Source organism: Pongo abelii, chromosome 23, assembly GCF_028885655.2.
Source record: "Pongo abelii isolate AG06213 chromosome 23, NHGRI_mPonAbe1-v2.0_pri, whole genome shotgun sequence".
NCBI lineage: Eukaryota > Metazoa > Chordata > Mammalia > Primates > Hominidae > Pongo > Pongo abelii.
In genome coordinates this window covers 38,802,651-38,815,240 of record NC_085929.1, presented here as the reverse complement: position 1 = coordinate 38,815,240, position 12,590 = coordinate 38,802,651, and the positions used below count along the sequence as shown (strand labels likewise).

Here is a 12,590-nt window from a genome sequence, read left to right as displayed (position 1 = left end):
ATTAATCAAGAGTTATAGTCTGAAGGAAGCTGAGACCTTATTCATTAGTGGGTCTGAAGTAAATTCATTTATTCACCTATTCATTCAATACTCATTTAATACCTGTGCCCTTAGCACATGACACATACTTTGTAAGTGTTGTGGAGATTGCTTTGACCAAGATAAACAAGATTTCTGTTCTTGTGTAACTTGTCTTCTAGTAAGGGAGTCAGCAGACAGTGTGGCCCATCTCTGCTATCTTTGTGGCCTAGGGTGGCTGTTGATCTGTAGCTTTTGTATATTCATTCCAGGATGGAGGAAAGGAAGAAGAAGGAAGACTTTGTGGAAGTTCCACACAGCACAGTGCTTACAAATCATTGGCTTAAAGGTTAGTCATATGACCATACCTAGCTATAGGGGAGACTCGAAGAAAAACCATAATCATGTATCTATGGTGACCAATGCAGTAATAACAATTGGCTATTGATAGGCGAATAGTAGTCTATTCCAAATCTCTAAGGAAAGATTAGGGATTTTCCACTTAAAGGAAGAATAATCACAATGAAATTTTATAACCCTTTGTAACCACATTTTAAAAAATACGAAATTTTTAATAGTCTTTTCTTAAGAGGACAGAAATAAATGGAGAGGTTAAACTACAAAATAAAACTTTGAGTTACATGGAAGAAAGATTTTATGGCAGTTGAGAGATCAAGGTTACACAGTATGTGTATCATTGTTGTGACTAATGAGTTCCATCTTGGGTATCATACCGACATTTTTAGGTGTCATTTTTTGATGAGAATTTTCCATTTGTTCTATAAATTCCTGTTCAGAAGCTAATAATGTTCCACATTCTTCTGTCACTTTAATGGCTTCTTTTAAAGTCTACCATTTTTTAGTTTAGATAAAGCTAGTATTTATGTTTGGGTATTGTCTCCTTGAAGCTGATGTAATCCATCCTCATGATGAGTCAAAGAGGTTTTGGTAATAAACGTAAGTTCATTACTCATTACTCACGTGTACTACAGGAACAGGTTTTGTGAGCAAGAAAATTCTAATAGTAGCCAGAATGGATCCAAATATAGCAAAGTTCATATAGTACACTCTACTTATTTAACCTCTACCCTGGCTTACCACAAAGCAAAGAAAGGAGTCACAATGTACTAATAATATCTGCTGAAGAGGAGTCATTACTGCTGAACTTACGAACATTAAAATAATAATAAATACTTTGTACAAATCTGTGCTCACAATTTGATACCTTAGATGAAATAGGCCAATTCCTTCAAAGGCAAAAACTACCAAAAGTCTTCTAAGGGGGAGCAGATAACATGAATAAGTCCATATCTATTTTAGAAGTTGAATCAATAATTAGTAACTTTTCAAAAAACACCCACTGAGTCTAAATAGCTTCACTGGTAAATTCTATCAAATTTTCTTACAAAGGAAAACAGCCTTATCATAATTAGCAAGTAATCATAAACCTAAGTATTTGATTAGTTACAGTAAATAAATTTATGTTCACAAAAAAACTGCATAGGAAGGTTTATAATAGCTGTATTGATAATTTCCCAAACTGAAAGCAAATTTCTAAACATTTGAGATGTCCTTTACCATAAAAGTCAACCAAAATTTTAATTCTCAATGTGTAATTATACCACTGTTTGTTGACTTAATATATTTAAATTTGCACACATGAAGTAAAAGGAATATGACATACCATTTTTAGAATCTTGATTCTAACATGGAACACAGAATAAACTGGAATCGTTTGCTTAAATAAACTTAGTAATTGAATTTCCACATGACTGTCAATAAATTGTCCACCGTTGTGGACTTTCTTATGTGTCCAGATGCAGTTTTTCTTCATCCACTGCTTCGGGCAGGCAGCAGATCTTCTGGAACACTGAGGACACAGCTTCGTATTCTTGAGGAAAGATCTTAGGAAATGTATTACAATAAAGAGAGCTGTTGACATCTTGCTCATAGAAGACCACAGAGAAATTAGCAATAATTTATTCACAGACATAGCTTTCGATCCCATTTTTCACCATCTGCATAGCAAAGCTACCTGAATCAGAGTTGGGCCATAGGAAGATCTTGCAAGTTTGGTTGCATTTAAAACCAAACTGACTGACTGTCCAGGCAGATACCCCTATTTGGATGAAACAATACAGAAAGGCAGCAGATCCAAGTCACCAAGAATGGCCTGGGTTCAAATCCTACTTAGAATCTACACATACCTGGGAGAGTGAAATGAACTCCTCTGTGCTTCAGTTCCCTATTCTGAGATGTGGAAATGTTAATATGGTCTGTGCTATAGTAAAGGGTCAAAAATCAATACAGATAAAGCCTTAAGAAGACGCATGCTTCATAAATGTCTTAGGACATTTAGTGTTCAATTATTAAGTGTCTGGAAGAATAAACCAGATACTTGGTAGTGGTTGAATACAAGAGGGAGCTTGCATAGCTCCAGGGCAGTGGAGGGTGGAAGGTTACTTGACTCATTTTGTGGACATAATGCTTTCCAGCTCATGGACAATACCTGTGATTTCCTGTGATCCCCACAAAGGAATTTGTGGGAGTTTTGCCCACTAGCCAGGAAGGATGGGCAAAGCAGGGGCTACAACCCATATTTTTCAGATCAGTGAATTTAAAATGTAGACATTTTGAGTGACTTGCCAAGAGTCACAACAGTTAGGAGTGATGGATATGGGATAAGAATGTAGCTGGTTAGGCCAGGCGCAGTGGGTCATACCTGTAATCCCAGCACTTTAGGAGGCCAATGTGGGTGGATTACCTGAGGTCAGGAGTTCAAGACCACCCTGGTCAACATGGTGAAACTCCATCTCTACTAAAAATACAAAGATTATCCGGGTGTGATGACGCATGACTGTAGTCCCAGCTACTCGTGAGGCTGAGCAGGAGAATCACCTTAACCCAGGAGGCAGTGGTTCCAGTGATCCGAGATTGCGCCACTGCACTCCAACCTGCGTGACAGAACGAGACTCTGTCTCAAAACAAAACAAAAAAGAATGTAGCTGGTTCCCTGGGAACGGAGATCCCTGAACACCTGCATCCTGTAGATTTTGCCCTGGATGCTGAACCAAGAGCTCTTCTCAAAGCTTTGTCAAATCTTCCTGCCCCAATATTTCTTCAGGAAGGTTGACGCCCTGGAGGAGGGGGCAGAAGCAAGAGAAGATCTCAAATTATAACACAGCCTTTTGCCTGCAGGTCTCTAACCCTACCCTAAAATCTGACAGTTTTCTTCAAACAAAGCCTCTCAAAAGGGCAAGTTCAATTGTGTTACCTCCTTCCCCAGCATCTTTGCACCATCAGCTGCCTCGTGGGGAGCCTCCCCATGACCAGCTGACCACTCCAAGTGACCACTGTTTGGCTTGAGTCCCAAGCTGGCTCAGAACTGAGGACATTACAAACCAACTGCCACAAGATGGCTGTGCCAAGAATTAACTTCCCTTCCACTGACCAAGCCTAGATGAGCAGTTAATAGAAATTAACTGGGATGTGGCCTGCTGAGCTAGTGCTACATGGTTTAATGGATTGAATCTGTGACCCCCACTGTTTCACTGACTTCTGATCTCAGCAACTGTATGAGCAGCCTGGACTAAGGCCTGGCTGAGAATGGGAGGCAGCTGCTCTGGCACAGATTGTGCACCTTCCTGCTCATGTCCTTCCTCAGTAAGAATCAGTCTCTACTATTCAACGTCCTCGTGCATCCCTGGGCCCTGCTCAGGTAGAGGACAGAGCCCGTTTTCTTATTAGATGGACATCGTTACAGCCTGGAGAATCCATCAGGCCCTTCTTTCCTCTGTCACCAAATGTCCATTTCACCAATCCAGTGGCATTGTCCCTTCTCACCATTTTCCCAGGCATCATTCAAAGAGCCAGTGATCCTGTCGTCATCAACCCCGTGGTAATTCTGCCATGAAATTCCAGTTTCTTGTCTTTCTAGAACTCTCTAGACTCAGGCTGCTCTAACATGGCTTCAGAGGTTGACATCTACATTCAGAAGAGTTTGTCCTGTAATTCTCTTTTCCTGGAAAGTCTAACACGCGTTTGGTATCAAGATTCTCCTGATCTGATGAAGGCAATGTGGGTGTGTTTCTTCTGTTATCTGTTCTCCAGAAGAGTGTGTACAAAGTTGGCATTAGGAAATAGTACATTTTTCTAGATTGGGGAAAAGGTTTAAGGCAACTAACTTAATGGAAGATTTAAAAATACAAATTGATTAATCCAACAAAATTATAAAGCACGTTTATAAATTTATAGACAAAATGTTGGAGGAAGTAAAAAATATGAAGTAAATATATTGAGTACATGGTGACTGGCCCATCTGAAGAAACAGCAGTCAGAAGATCAAAATGGCCATAGCTCCTGAGCAGCAATTTAGATAGCACATCTTGAAGAAATCCTGTTACAAAAATGAGAGCACTACAGTTCCTATCAATAAAGCTGAGAGCTCTGCGATCGCTATGAATTTCAACCTCTCCACTCTCAGAGTGGCAGTTGAAATGGAAGGCAAGAGGTATACCCCCCACATTACCATGGCAACAGGTCCTACAAAATATTAAAGTGAACAGAGGCCACACCACACCACACTAGGGGGTCCAGCTGCTGCTATCTAAACAGGTATAGTTTTACAATTATGTCACTTAAGAATACATGTTTGGTTTTAAAGCCTGAATCCCAAGCCCACACATTATTATTTTCTGTTTATGAAAATCAATTACATGAGAAAAAAATGACGTGCTCCTCATATACAATTGATAATGAAATTTTCAGGGTCAAAAGGGACAAAGATAGCATGTTGAGAAAAAAAGAGATTCCATTCTTGATTGGAAATACCATCCCCCTCGTTTCTACTATTCCTGAGTTATCAGCCTTTTCTACATCATACAGTTTAAAATTTGTGCCAGACTAAATTTTTTTCAAGTAATAGAAACTAAATTTTTAGAACTTAGTGTCTTTCTGTAAGAATAGAATTAATTATGAAATTATATAAATCCTACTCATCACCTATATATAGTGCCTGTTTTATTTTTGTATGCAACTAAGTCTGTGTACTCAATTCTTTCTCAATTTCTGTGAGTTAGCAATTTCTGTTGCATTGTATATGTAAAATATTGGCTATTCCCTGAGTAATTTAAAAAAATAATCACTCTACATTTACCTGTGGATTGACCGAAAACATACAATGAATGCTTTTTTAAATGGAAGGATTTAGATAACTTCAAACTCCAAAATTAAACATGTGCTCTGGCTTATAATTCTATATGCAGTCACAGCCATTCTGTTGATCTGATCTTGATTATGAGCTATAGGAAGTTGATTGACAAACCCTCAAAAACGTGTGTCAATTAAAAATTTTAGGATAAAAACAAGAATTTTGCCATGAAAAGTTGGTACCCTTCAAGATGTGAACCACTTCAGTGCCAATCTCTATCACTGCTGATTCACCTCACATTTCTAGAACTAATGAATCAAATAGACCATTGATGAGGTATAAAAGTAAAAGTCCCTTAAGATAGGTAGTGCCATATTTTGTAAAGGAATTATCCAGTTGAGTGTCTCATTGAGAGGGTATGGGACAGAACAGGTGATATGACACTGTTGTAAGTAGAGGATTTTAATAATGCCCAGTTGGTTAGTAAACTGTGTGTGTCTTTGTGTGTGTGTTGTGCCAACAGCCCCTTTGCATGCCAGTTTTTGTCAGGCGCCTTTTACCGTGCTCAAGTGAAACTGACCCAGCACATCACGTAAAGCCTGAAATCAAGGGTCTGCAAACAGTGGCCTCAGAAAGGCTGCTTATTTTCCACCCTTTATCTAGCTGTAATTGACAAATAAATGTTGTATATATTTAAGGTGTTCAAACTGATGTTTAATATATGTGTGCACTGTGAAATGATCACTTCAAACTAGTTAACATATCCATTACCTCAAAGGAGTTACTGATTTCTTTCTTTTTGAGGGGGCTGGGAAGCAGGTTAAGAAACCAAAGATCTGTCATTTTAGGAAATTTTAAGTATACAATTTAATGTTGTTAACTATAGTCGCCATGCTGTACATTTGCTCTCCAGAACTTATTCACCTTGTGTAATTAAGACTGTATACCCTTTGAAATATGACACCCCCTTTTCTCCCACCTTCAGTCTCTGGAAACCACAGTTCTATTCTCTGCTTCTATTAGTTTGTTTTAGATTCCACACATAAGTGAAATCTTGCAGTATTTGCCTTTCTGTGCTTATTTCTCTCTAGTATAACGTCGTCCAGGCTCATCCATGTTGTGGCAAATGGAGGGTTTGCTCCTTTTTTAGGGTGGAATAGTACTGCATTGTGTATATGTACCACAATTTCTTTGTCCTTTCATCTATTAATGGACACAGGTTATTTCCATGCCTGGCGATTGGGAATAGTTGCTGCAGTGAACATGGGGATGCAGACATCTCTTTGATATATTGATTTTTTTTTTTTTTTTTTTTTTTTTTGAGACAGAGTTTCACTCTTGCTGCCTAGCTGGACTGCGATGTCGCAATCTCGGCTCACTGCAACCTCTGCCTCCCGGATTCAAGCGATTCTTCTGCCTCAGCCCCCCTGAGTAGCTGGGATTAAAGGCACACGCCACCACGCCTGGCTAATTTTTTTGTATTTTTAGTAGAGACAGGGTTTCACCATATTGGCCAGGCTGGTCTTGAACTCCTGACCTTGTGATTCGCTCACTTAGACCTCCCCAAAGTGTTGGGATTACAGGCGTGAGCCACCGCACCTGGCCTAATTTTTGTATTCTTAGTAGAGACAGGGTTTCTCCATATTGGTTACCTAGTCTCGAACTCCCGACCTCAGATGATCTGCCTGCCTCGGCCTCCCAAAGTGCTGGGATTACAGGTGTGATGTATTGATTTTCTTTCTTTTGGATATATATCCAGAAATGGGATTGATGGATCATATGGCAGTTCTATTTTTAATTTTTTGAAGAACCTCTATACTGTTTTCCATAATGGCTGTACCAATTTACATTTTTACTATCAGTGTGCAAGTCTTCCGTTTTCTCCACATCCTCACCAACACTCATCTGCCATGTTTTTGATAACAGCCATTCCAAAAGGTGTGAGGTGATATCCCATTGAGGTTTTGATTTGTATTTCCCTGATGCTTAGTGACTTTGGGTACTTTTTCATGTACCTCTTGGCCATTTGTATGTCTTTTTTTTTTTTTGAGAAATCTGTTTAGGTCCTTTGCCTATTTTAAATCAGGTTGTTTTTGCTATTGTGTTGTATAAGTTCCTTATATATTTTGGATATTCACTCCTTATCAGATGTATGGTTGGCAGGCGTCATCTCCAGTTCTGTAGGTACTGCTTTTTCATTTTATTTTCTTTGCTGTGGAGAAACTTCTTAGATGGATGCAACCTCACTTGTCTATTTTTACCGGTGCCTGTGCTTTTAGTGTCATATCCAAAAACAGCATTGCTCAAACCAATGTCAAGAAGCTTTTTCCTCATGTTTTCTTCTAGTAGTTTTAAGATTTCGGGTCTTGAAGTCTCTAATTAATTTTGAGTTGATTTGGAATATGGCAAGGAAGCCCTTGAAAGAGCCAGCACTAGGTTCAGTAGATCCCCCCTGTGGGGAACTGACTTGTGATAAGAGCGTCACTGTCTGGCCCCCACCATGCATCTACACAGTGACCAGGGCTGTGTCAGCAGGAGGAGGAGCACAGCACTGAGGATGTCATGGGAAAAGGAAGGAGGAAGGAACAGCCAATCAGGGTCAGGTATTACCAGGAGCGCACTTCAGAAAAAACAGTACATCCTACAGTGGGTGAATTACCATTGTTAATGTAGATGAGCACAGGTCCAAGAAAATGTTAGCTACATATAAAATGTTAGATGGGTCCAAGAAAAACGTTAGTCACAGTGATGAACAGTTGTCTTTTCAGTTCTGCATAGGACATAGGCCATTTATCAGTTGTGTTCCAATAAACACATTTTACTGTGGATAAAAGCTATTGCACTCCTATCATTTAGACAATCACATAATCCATTTGGTCACATCCAAATGTTTATTTAACTCATAAACTCCATAATACATTAAGTTGAACTTGCAGAGATAAAAATTAAAGCATTTGGAAATTGTTCTGAGAATATAGGACATACTGATAGGAAACAAAATATAAAACATGAGACTTGATGAGTTTGGTGATAATAAATACTCAGAACTCAACTTATATTCTAATTAATCTGATTAATGACAATAATGAAATATTCCATAGTTTTCTGCTATGACTTTGTGTAATACTTGTACCAAGTAGAAAGTTCCAAGTAATTTTTCTGACCCTGTTTTTTTTGCAGTGGGAGTTTATTTGGCCTCCCAGGATGGACTGGAACATCAGTAGTTCCCTGGTTCGTCACAGGACAGATACTCAGGATGCCCTCATCACCATTAGGTGGAATTGAAGGAGCCGTAAGTTGAAAGCCAATTAGTTGTGACAAGTGACAATCTTTACATGCATAGAGTTATTGTATTCCAGCTATGTCATCCCTAGAACAAGCCATGAGTACACTCAAGCATGTACCACATCTTCAGAGATTTGAAGTTCTACCAGGAAAGACAAGTCCCAAATGGTCACTGTGCTTTGAGCTGAGGTAGAGAAAGGGTCCATTTTCCTGGTGACACAGCAGATGTGCCTGAGCCTGTGACATGGCAGTAGCCATGTGAGGACAGCGAGCTGGGGGTCATTTGGCCACCTCCCACCTCTCGGGAACCTGAGCAAGACATTGATGGAAATAAGAATTGAATGCTTCCTGAAGCCTTGGAGCTGAATACCAAATTGACGGCCACCACTGCTAGTGTGAGAAGATCCAGGATGACTGGTTTCAACACTGAGGCAACCCTTAGCCAACCTTTGTTAAATGTATTGATTGCGAATTTCCTTCATTCACCCCCACAGGCCATAATCACCATTTCTAGAGATCTGAGAAGGAAAAACAAACACACAGGCGTGGACTCAACATCTGCTGGAAGCTCCTCTGTCCTCCAGCTCAGCTGCTTCCACCAGAAGCTCAGGTCTTGTGGGGAAGGGGCACACAAGGGCCTTTTTTTTTTTTTTTTTTTTTTTTGTGAGATGGAGGCTCGCTCTGTCACCCAGGCTGGAGTCCAGTGGTGTGACCTCAGCTCACTGCAACCTCTGCCTCCCAGGTTCAAGCAGTTCTCCTGCCTCAGCCTCCTGAGTAGCTGATGAGGATCTTTCATTGGCAGTGTTCTCCCTCCTCTTCACACTTTGCCATGCCCCTTAACCTAATCTGATTTTGATTTGATTATAGCACAGAATGATGTTTTTATTGGTGATGTATCTCCAGTGAACCATACCTTTAGTAAAATCCTTCATCCTTGCAGTGTACTTTTTTCTTTAATATGAAAGTAAGACCAAATTGCCATTATATTAAATTAGATCTCACATACTAAATTTGCAAGGTTATTTGAGAGATTTTTCCATCAGTTGTCAATAAAGGCAGTTCTTGTAATATATGTTATATGCTTCAAGCTTTGCTTATAATCCTAAAATAAGATTGCACTTGCAGTATTGCAAAATGGTGTCAATTCATGTACATCAGACTCAAAGGTAAGAGGTGCATGCATCCCATTAGGGAAATTCTTGGTAATTGTATTTTTAGGTTCACGGTACATGTGCAGGTTTGTTATACAGGTAAATTCATGGCAAGGGAGTTTGCTGTACAGATTACTTATTTCTACTTATCTCCGGTTTTGAAAATTAATAACTCATAGGAATAACTGTCAGTTGTGACAAATGACCATTCAATTCTTCTTGAATTTTGGGTACTTCACAGAGTGTTAGGATAAAAGTCAGAGTCAAAACCCAGGGAACATTTTCTTGTGGTACTTATGTTCTCAAATAGAAATTGTTACCCATGAAGTTAATTGTACTTTCTTTCATTTCTACTAACCCCTTTCTGAGTAGTGGGATCTTTACAGCTTTGTTTTCAAATTTCAAATAATTTGAATAAAATCTTATTATTGCTCACAAAATGAATTTTTTCTTTAAAAAAAGAGAGCTAATTTTGGTCAGCTTTAATATGATTCCTTGGTTGGGTGTGGTGGATCCTGCCTATATTCTTAGCACTTTGGGAGGCCGAGGCGGGCAGATTGCTTGAAGCCAGGAGTTTGAGACTAGCCTGGGCAACATGGTGAAACACTGTCTTTACAAAAAATACAAAAATTGTGCTGGTGTGGTGGTGTGCACCTGTAGTCTCAGCTCCTGTGGAGACCTGAAAGAGATTCAGAAATGCATTGATAATAATCCAGAAATACTACTGACCATTGTGAATGATTCCATACATATGTTTGAAAATAAAGAATATAGAGAAGATGAAAATGGAAAGATTATGCCAGTATCTACATTTGATATTGTTGTGCCCAGGGGTGTTAGAGAAAACGCCACACTTTGAAACGAATTAAGAGTCCTTTATTAAGCCGGCGGCCAAAGAGACGGCTAACACTCAAAATTGTCTCGGCCCCAAGGAAGGGGCTTGATTAACTTTTTATACCTAGGTTTAGGAAGGGGAGGGGAACTCAAATGCAATAATTCTACAGAAGTAAAAACATGCAAGAATCAAAAGCAAAATGGTTACAGAGAGATAAACAATTTAAAAGAAATGGTTATAAGAAGAGCAATGGTACCAGGTGCAAGGCTCTAAATCTTATATTATAATTAGATATAGGGGGTATGCCGGACTCGAACTCAAGGCTTTATGTTGTTACCTCTTTGAGAAAAATCCTGGGAACTTCATACATTGTTGCTGCTAGTACCTTATCAGTTAATTGGGCTCCTTTGAAATGCTGAGGATCTGCTTACACAGGTCAACTTCTTGCGGAAGGGGGTTGGGTAAGGAGCCCTTAGTGTCTTGTAAATTAAGGGGTCTATTGGAGTTTGTCCGGCTTTCCCAGCTAGATAGAGTCTTATTTACATGAGAAGCAAGGCTAGGTGATTAAAGAGACAAGCAGGATAAAATTCAAAGTAACGAGTTAGAGTAAAAACAAGGTTAGGCATTTCAGCATGGATAAGTTAAAATCCACATTGAAACAGTTTGTGAGAGACTGGAGTGAAACTGGGAAAGCAGAACGGGATGCCCATTACCAGCCAATCATTAAAGAAATTTTAAAATTTTTTCCAAAAGAGAGATGGGATCTTTCTAAAGTAAACATTTTGGTACCTGGTGCTAGACTAGGAAGACTGGCCTGGGAAATAGCTATGTTAGGTCATGCTTGTCAAGGAAATGAATGGAGTTTTTTTTAATGCTCTTTTCTTCCAACTTTGTACTCAACAGATGTTCTGAAATTAATAAACTTTATCCTTGGATCCATCAGTTTAGCAATAACTGGAGATCAGCTGATCAGATTTGACCCATCTTTTTGCCTGATGTTGACCCCCACAGTCTTCCTCCTGGTTCTAACTTTTCTATGACAGCAGGAGATTTTCAGGAGATTATTCAGAATGCAATACCTGGGACTGTATTGCTACCTGTTTCTTCACAGACACAGCTCACGATGTAACTGATTATATTGATACAATATGGAAGATACTCAAGCCAGGTAGAATTTGGATAAATCTAGGTCCTCTGCTGTACCACTTTGAAAATCTGGCAGATGAACTTTCCATAGAATTGAGGTATGGGGATATAAAAAACGTTCTGCAGTGTGGATTCAAGGTAGAGGTGGAAAAAGAATCTGTGTTGTCAACATACACTGTGAATGATCTCTCTGTGATGAAATACTACTATGAATGTGTCTTGTTTGTGGTCTTTAAGCCACAATAATGGTCTCAAGTGGTAACACCTGGAAAAAAGCTTTGTAAGAACAAATGCTGAAATAAACGACTCAAAATCCACTATCAGCGATGACAGGACACAACCTCAAATCAGTGGTCCCTTCTTACTCCTAACGAAATTTAGAAGTAGGGTCTGTTTTCTTTATATATGTTGCTTTTTCAGAAATACACTATGCCATGTGGATCTGAACTACACAAGTAACAATGGAGGAAATGTCTTGAAGTATACTTTTTCTTTGAAGCCCAAAATTGTGTTTCAGTAGGAAAAAAACCTCATCTACAGTGTTTTCATGAAGCTGTCCATTGCAAGTCTGCCGTATTAACGACTAATTGTATTGAAGTCCATAATCTTTTTTTGTCGTTTTGTATGCATTGCACATGTAACTTAGAGTCTAAGGATCCTCAGTTATATTCAACATCTGGAGTTGGGGCTTTGTTCATTTTCAATCTAAGAAAACTATGCGTAAAATGTGTCTTTTTTTCCCCCCCGTCAGAGACAGGATTCCGCTCTGTCTTCCAGGCCAGAGTGCAGTGGGACAATCATAGCTCACTGTAACCTCAAATTCCTGGCCTCAAGTGATCTTCCTGCCTTAGCCTCCCAAGTAGCTAGGACTATAGGCATGTACCACCGCGCCTGGCCTGTGTCTATTCTTTTATCATTCAGATTAATTTAATTTTGTATTTTGTAGCTCAGATGAACTTAAAGAAGCATCAAACATTTCCATTTTTATGAAATGTTAAATTTAATA

The 12,590-nt window shown here is 39.1% G+C and overlaps 1 protein-coding gene and 1 pseudogene across 4 annotated transcripts in view; both read left to right on the top strand.

The window, feature by feature from the left end:
* The window catches only part of LOC129052638 (uncharacterized), a 109,283-nt gene that overhangs the window by 62,322 nt on the left and 34,371 nt on the right, over nt 1-12,590 (top strand). The window contains exons 3-4 of one of the 4 annotated variants that reach the window (XM_054543370.2): nt 291-367; nt 8,348-8,459. In XM_054543370.2, coding sequence (XP_054399345.1) covers nt 291-367; nt 8,348-8,452 — 182 coding nt within the window. In that variant the 3' untranslated portion in view covers nt 8,453-8,459. Of the gene's footprint in view, nt 1-290; nt 368-1,835; nt 2,346-3,944; nt 4,633-8,347; nt 8,460-12,590 lie in introns of those variants that run through there. The other 3 variants (XM_054543371.2, XR_008517728.2, XR_008517729.2) reach the window with 3 other exon arrangements.
* LOC100438113 (carnosine N-methyltransferase-like) lies at nt 10,750-12,319 on the top strand (annotated as a pseudogene).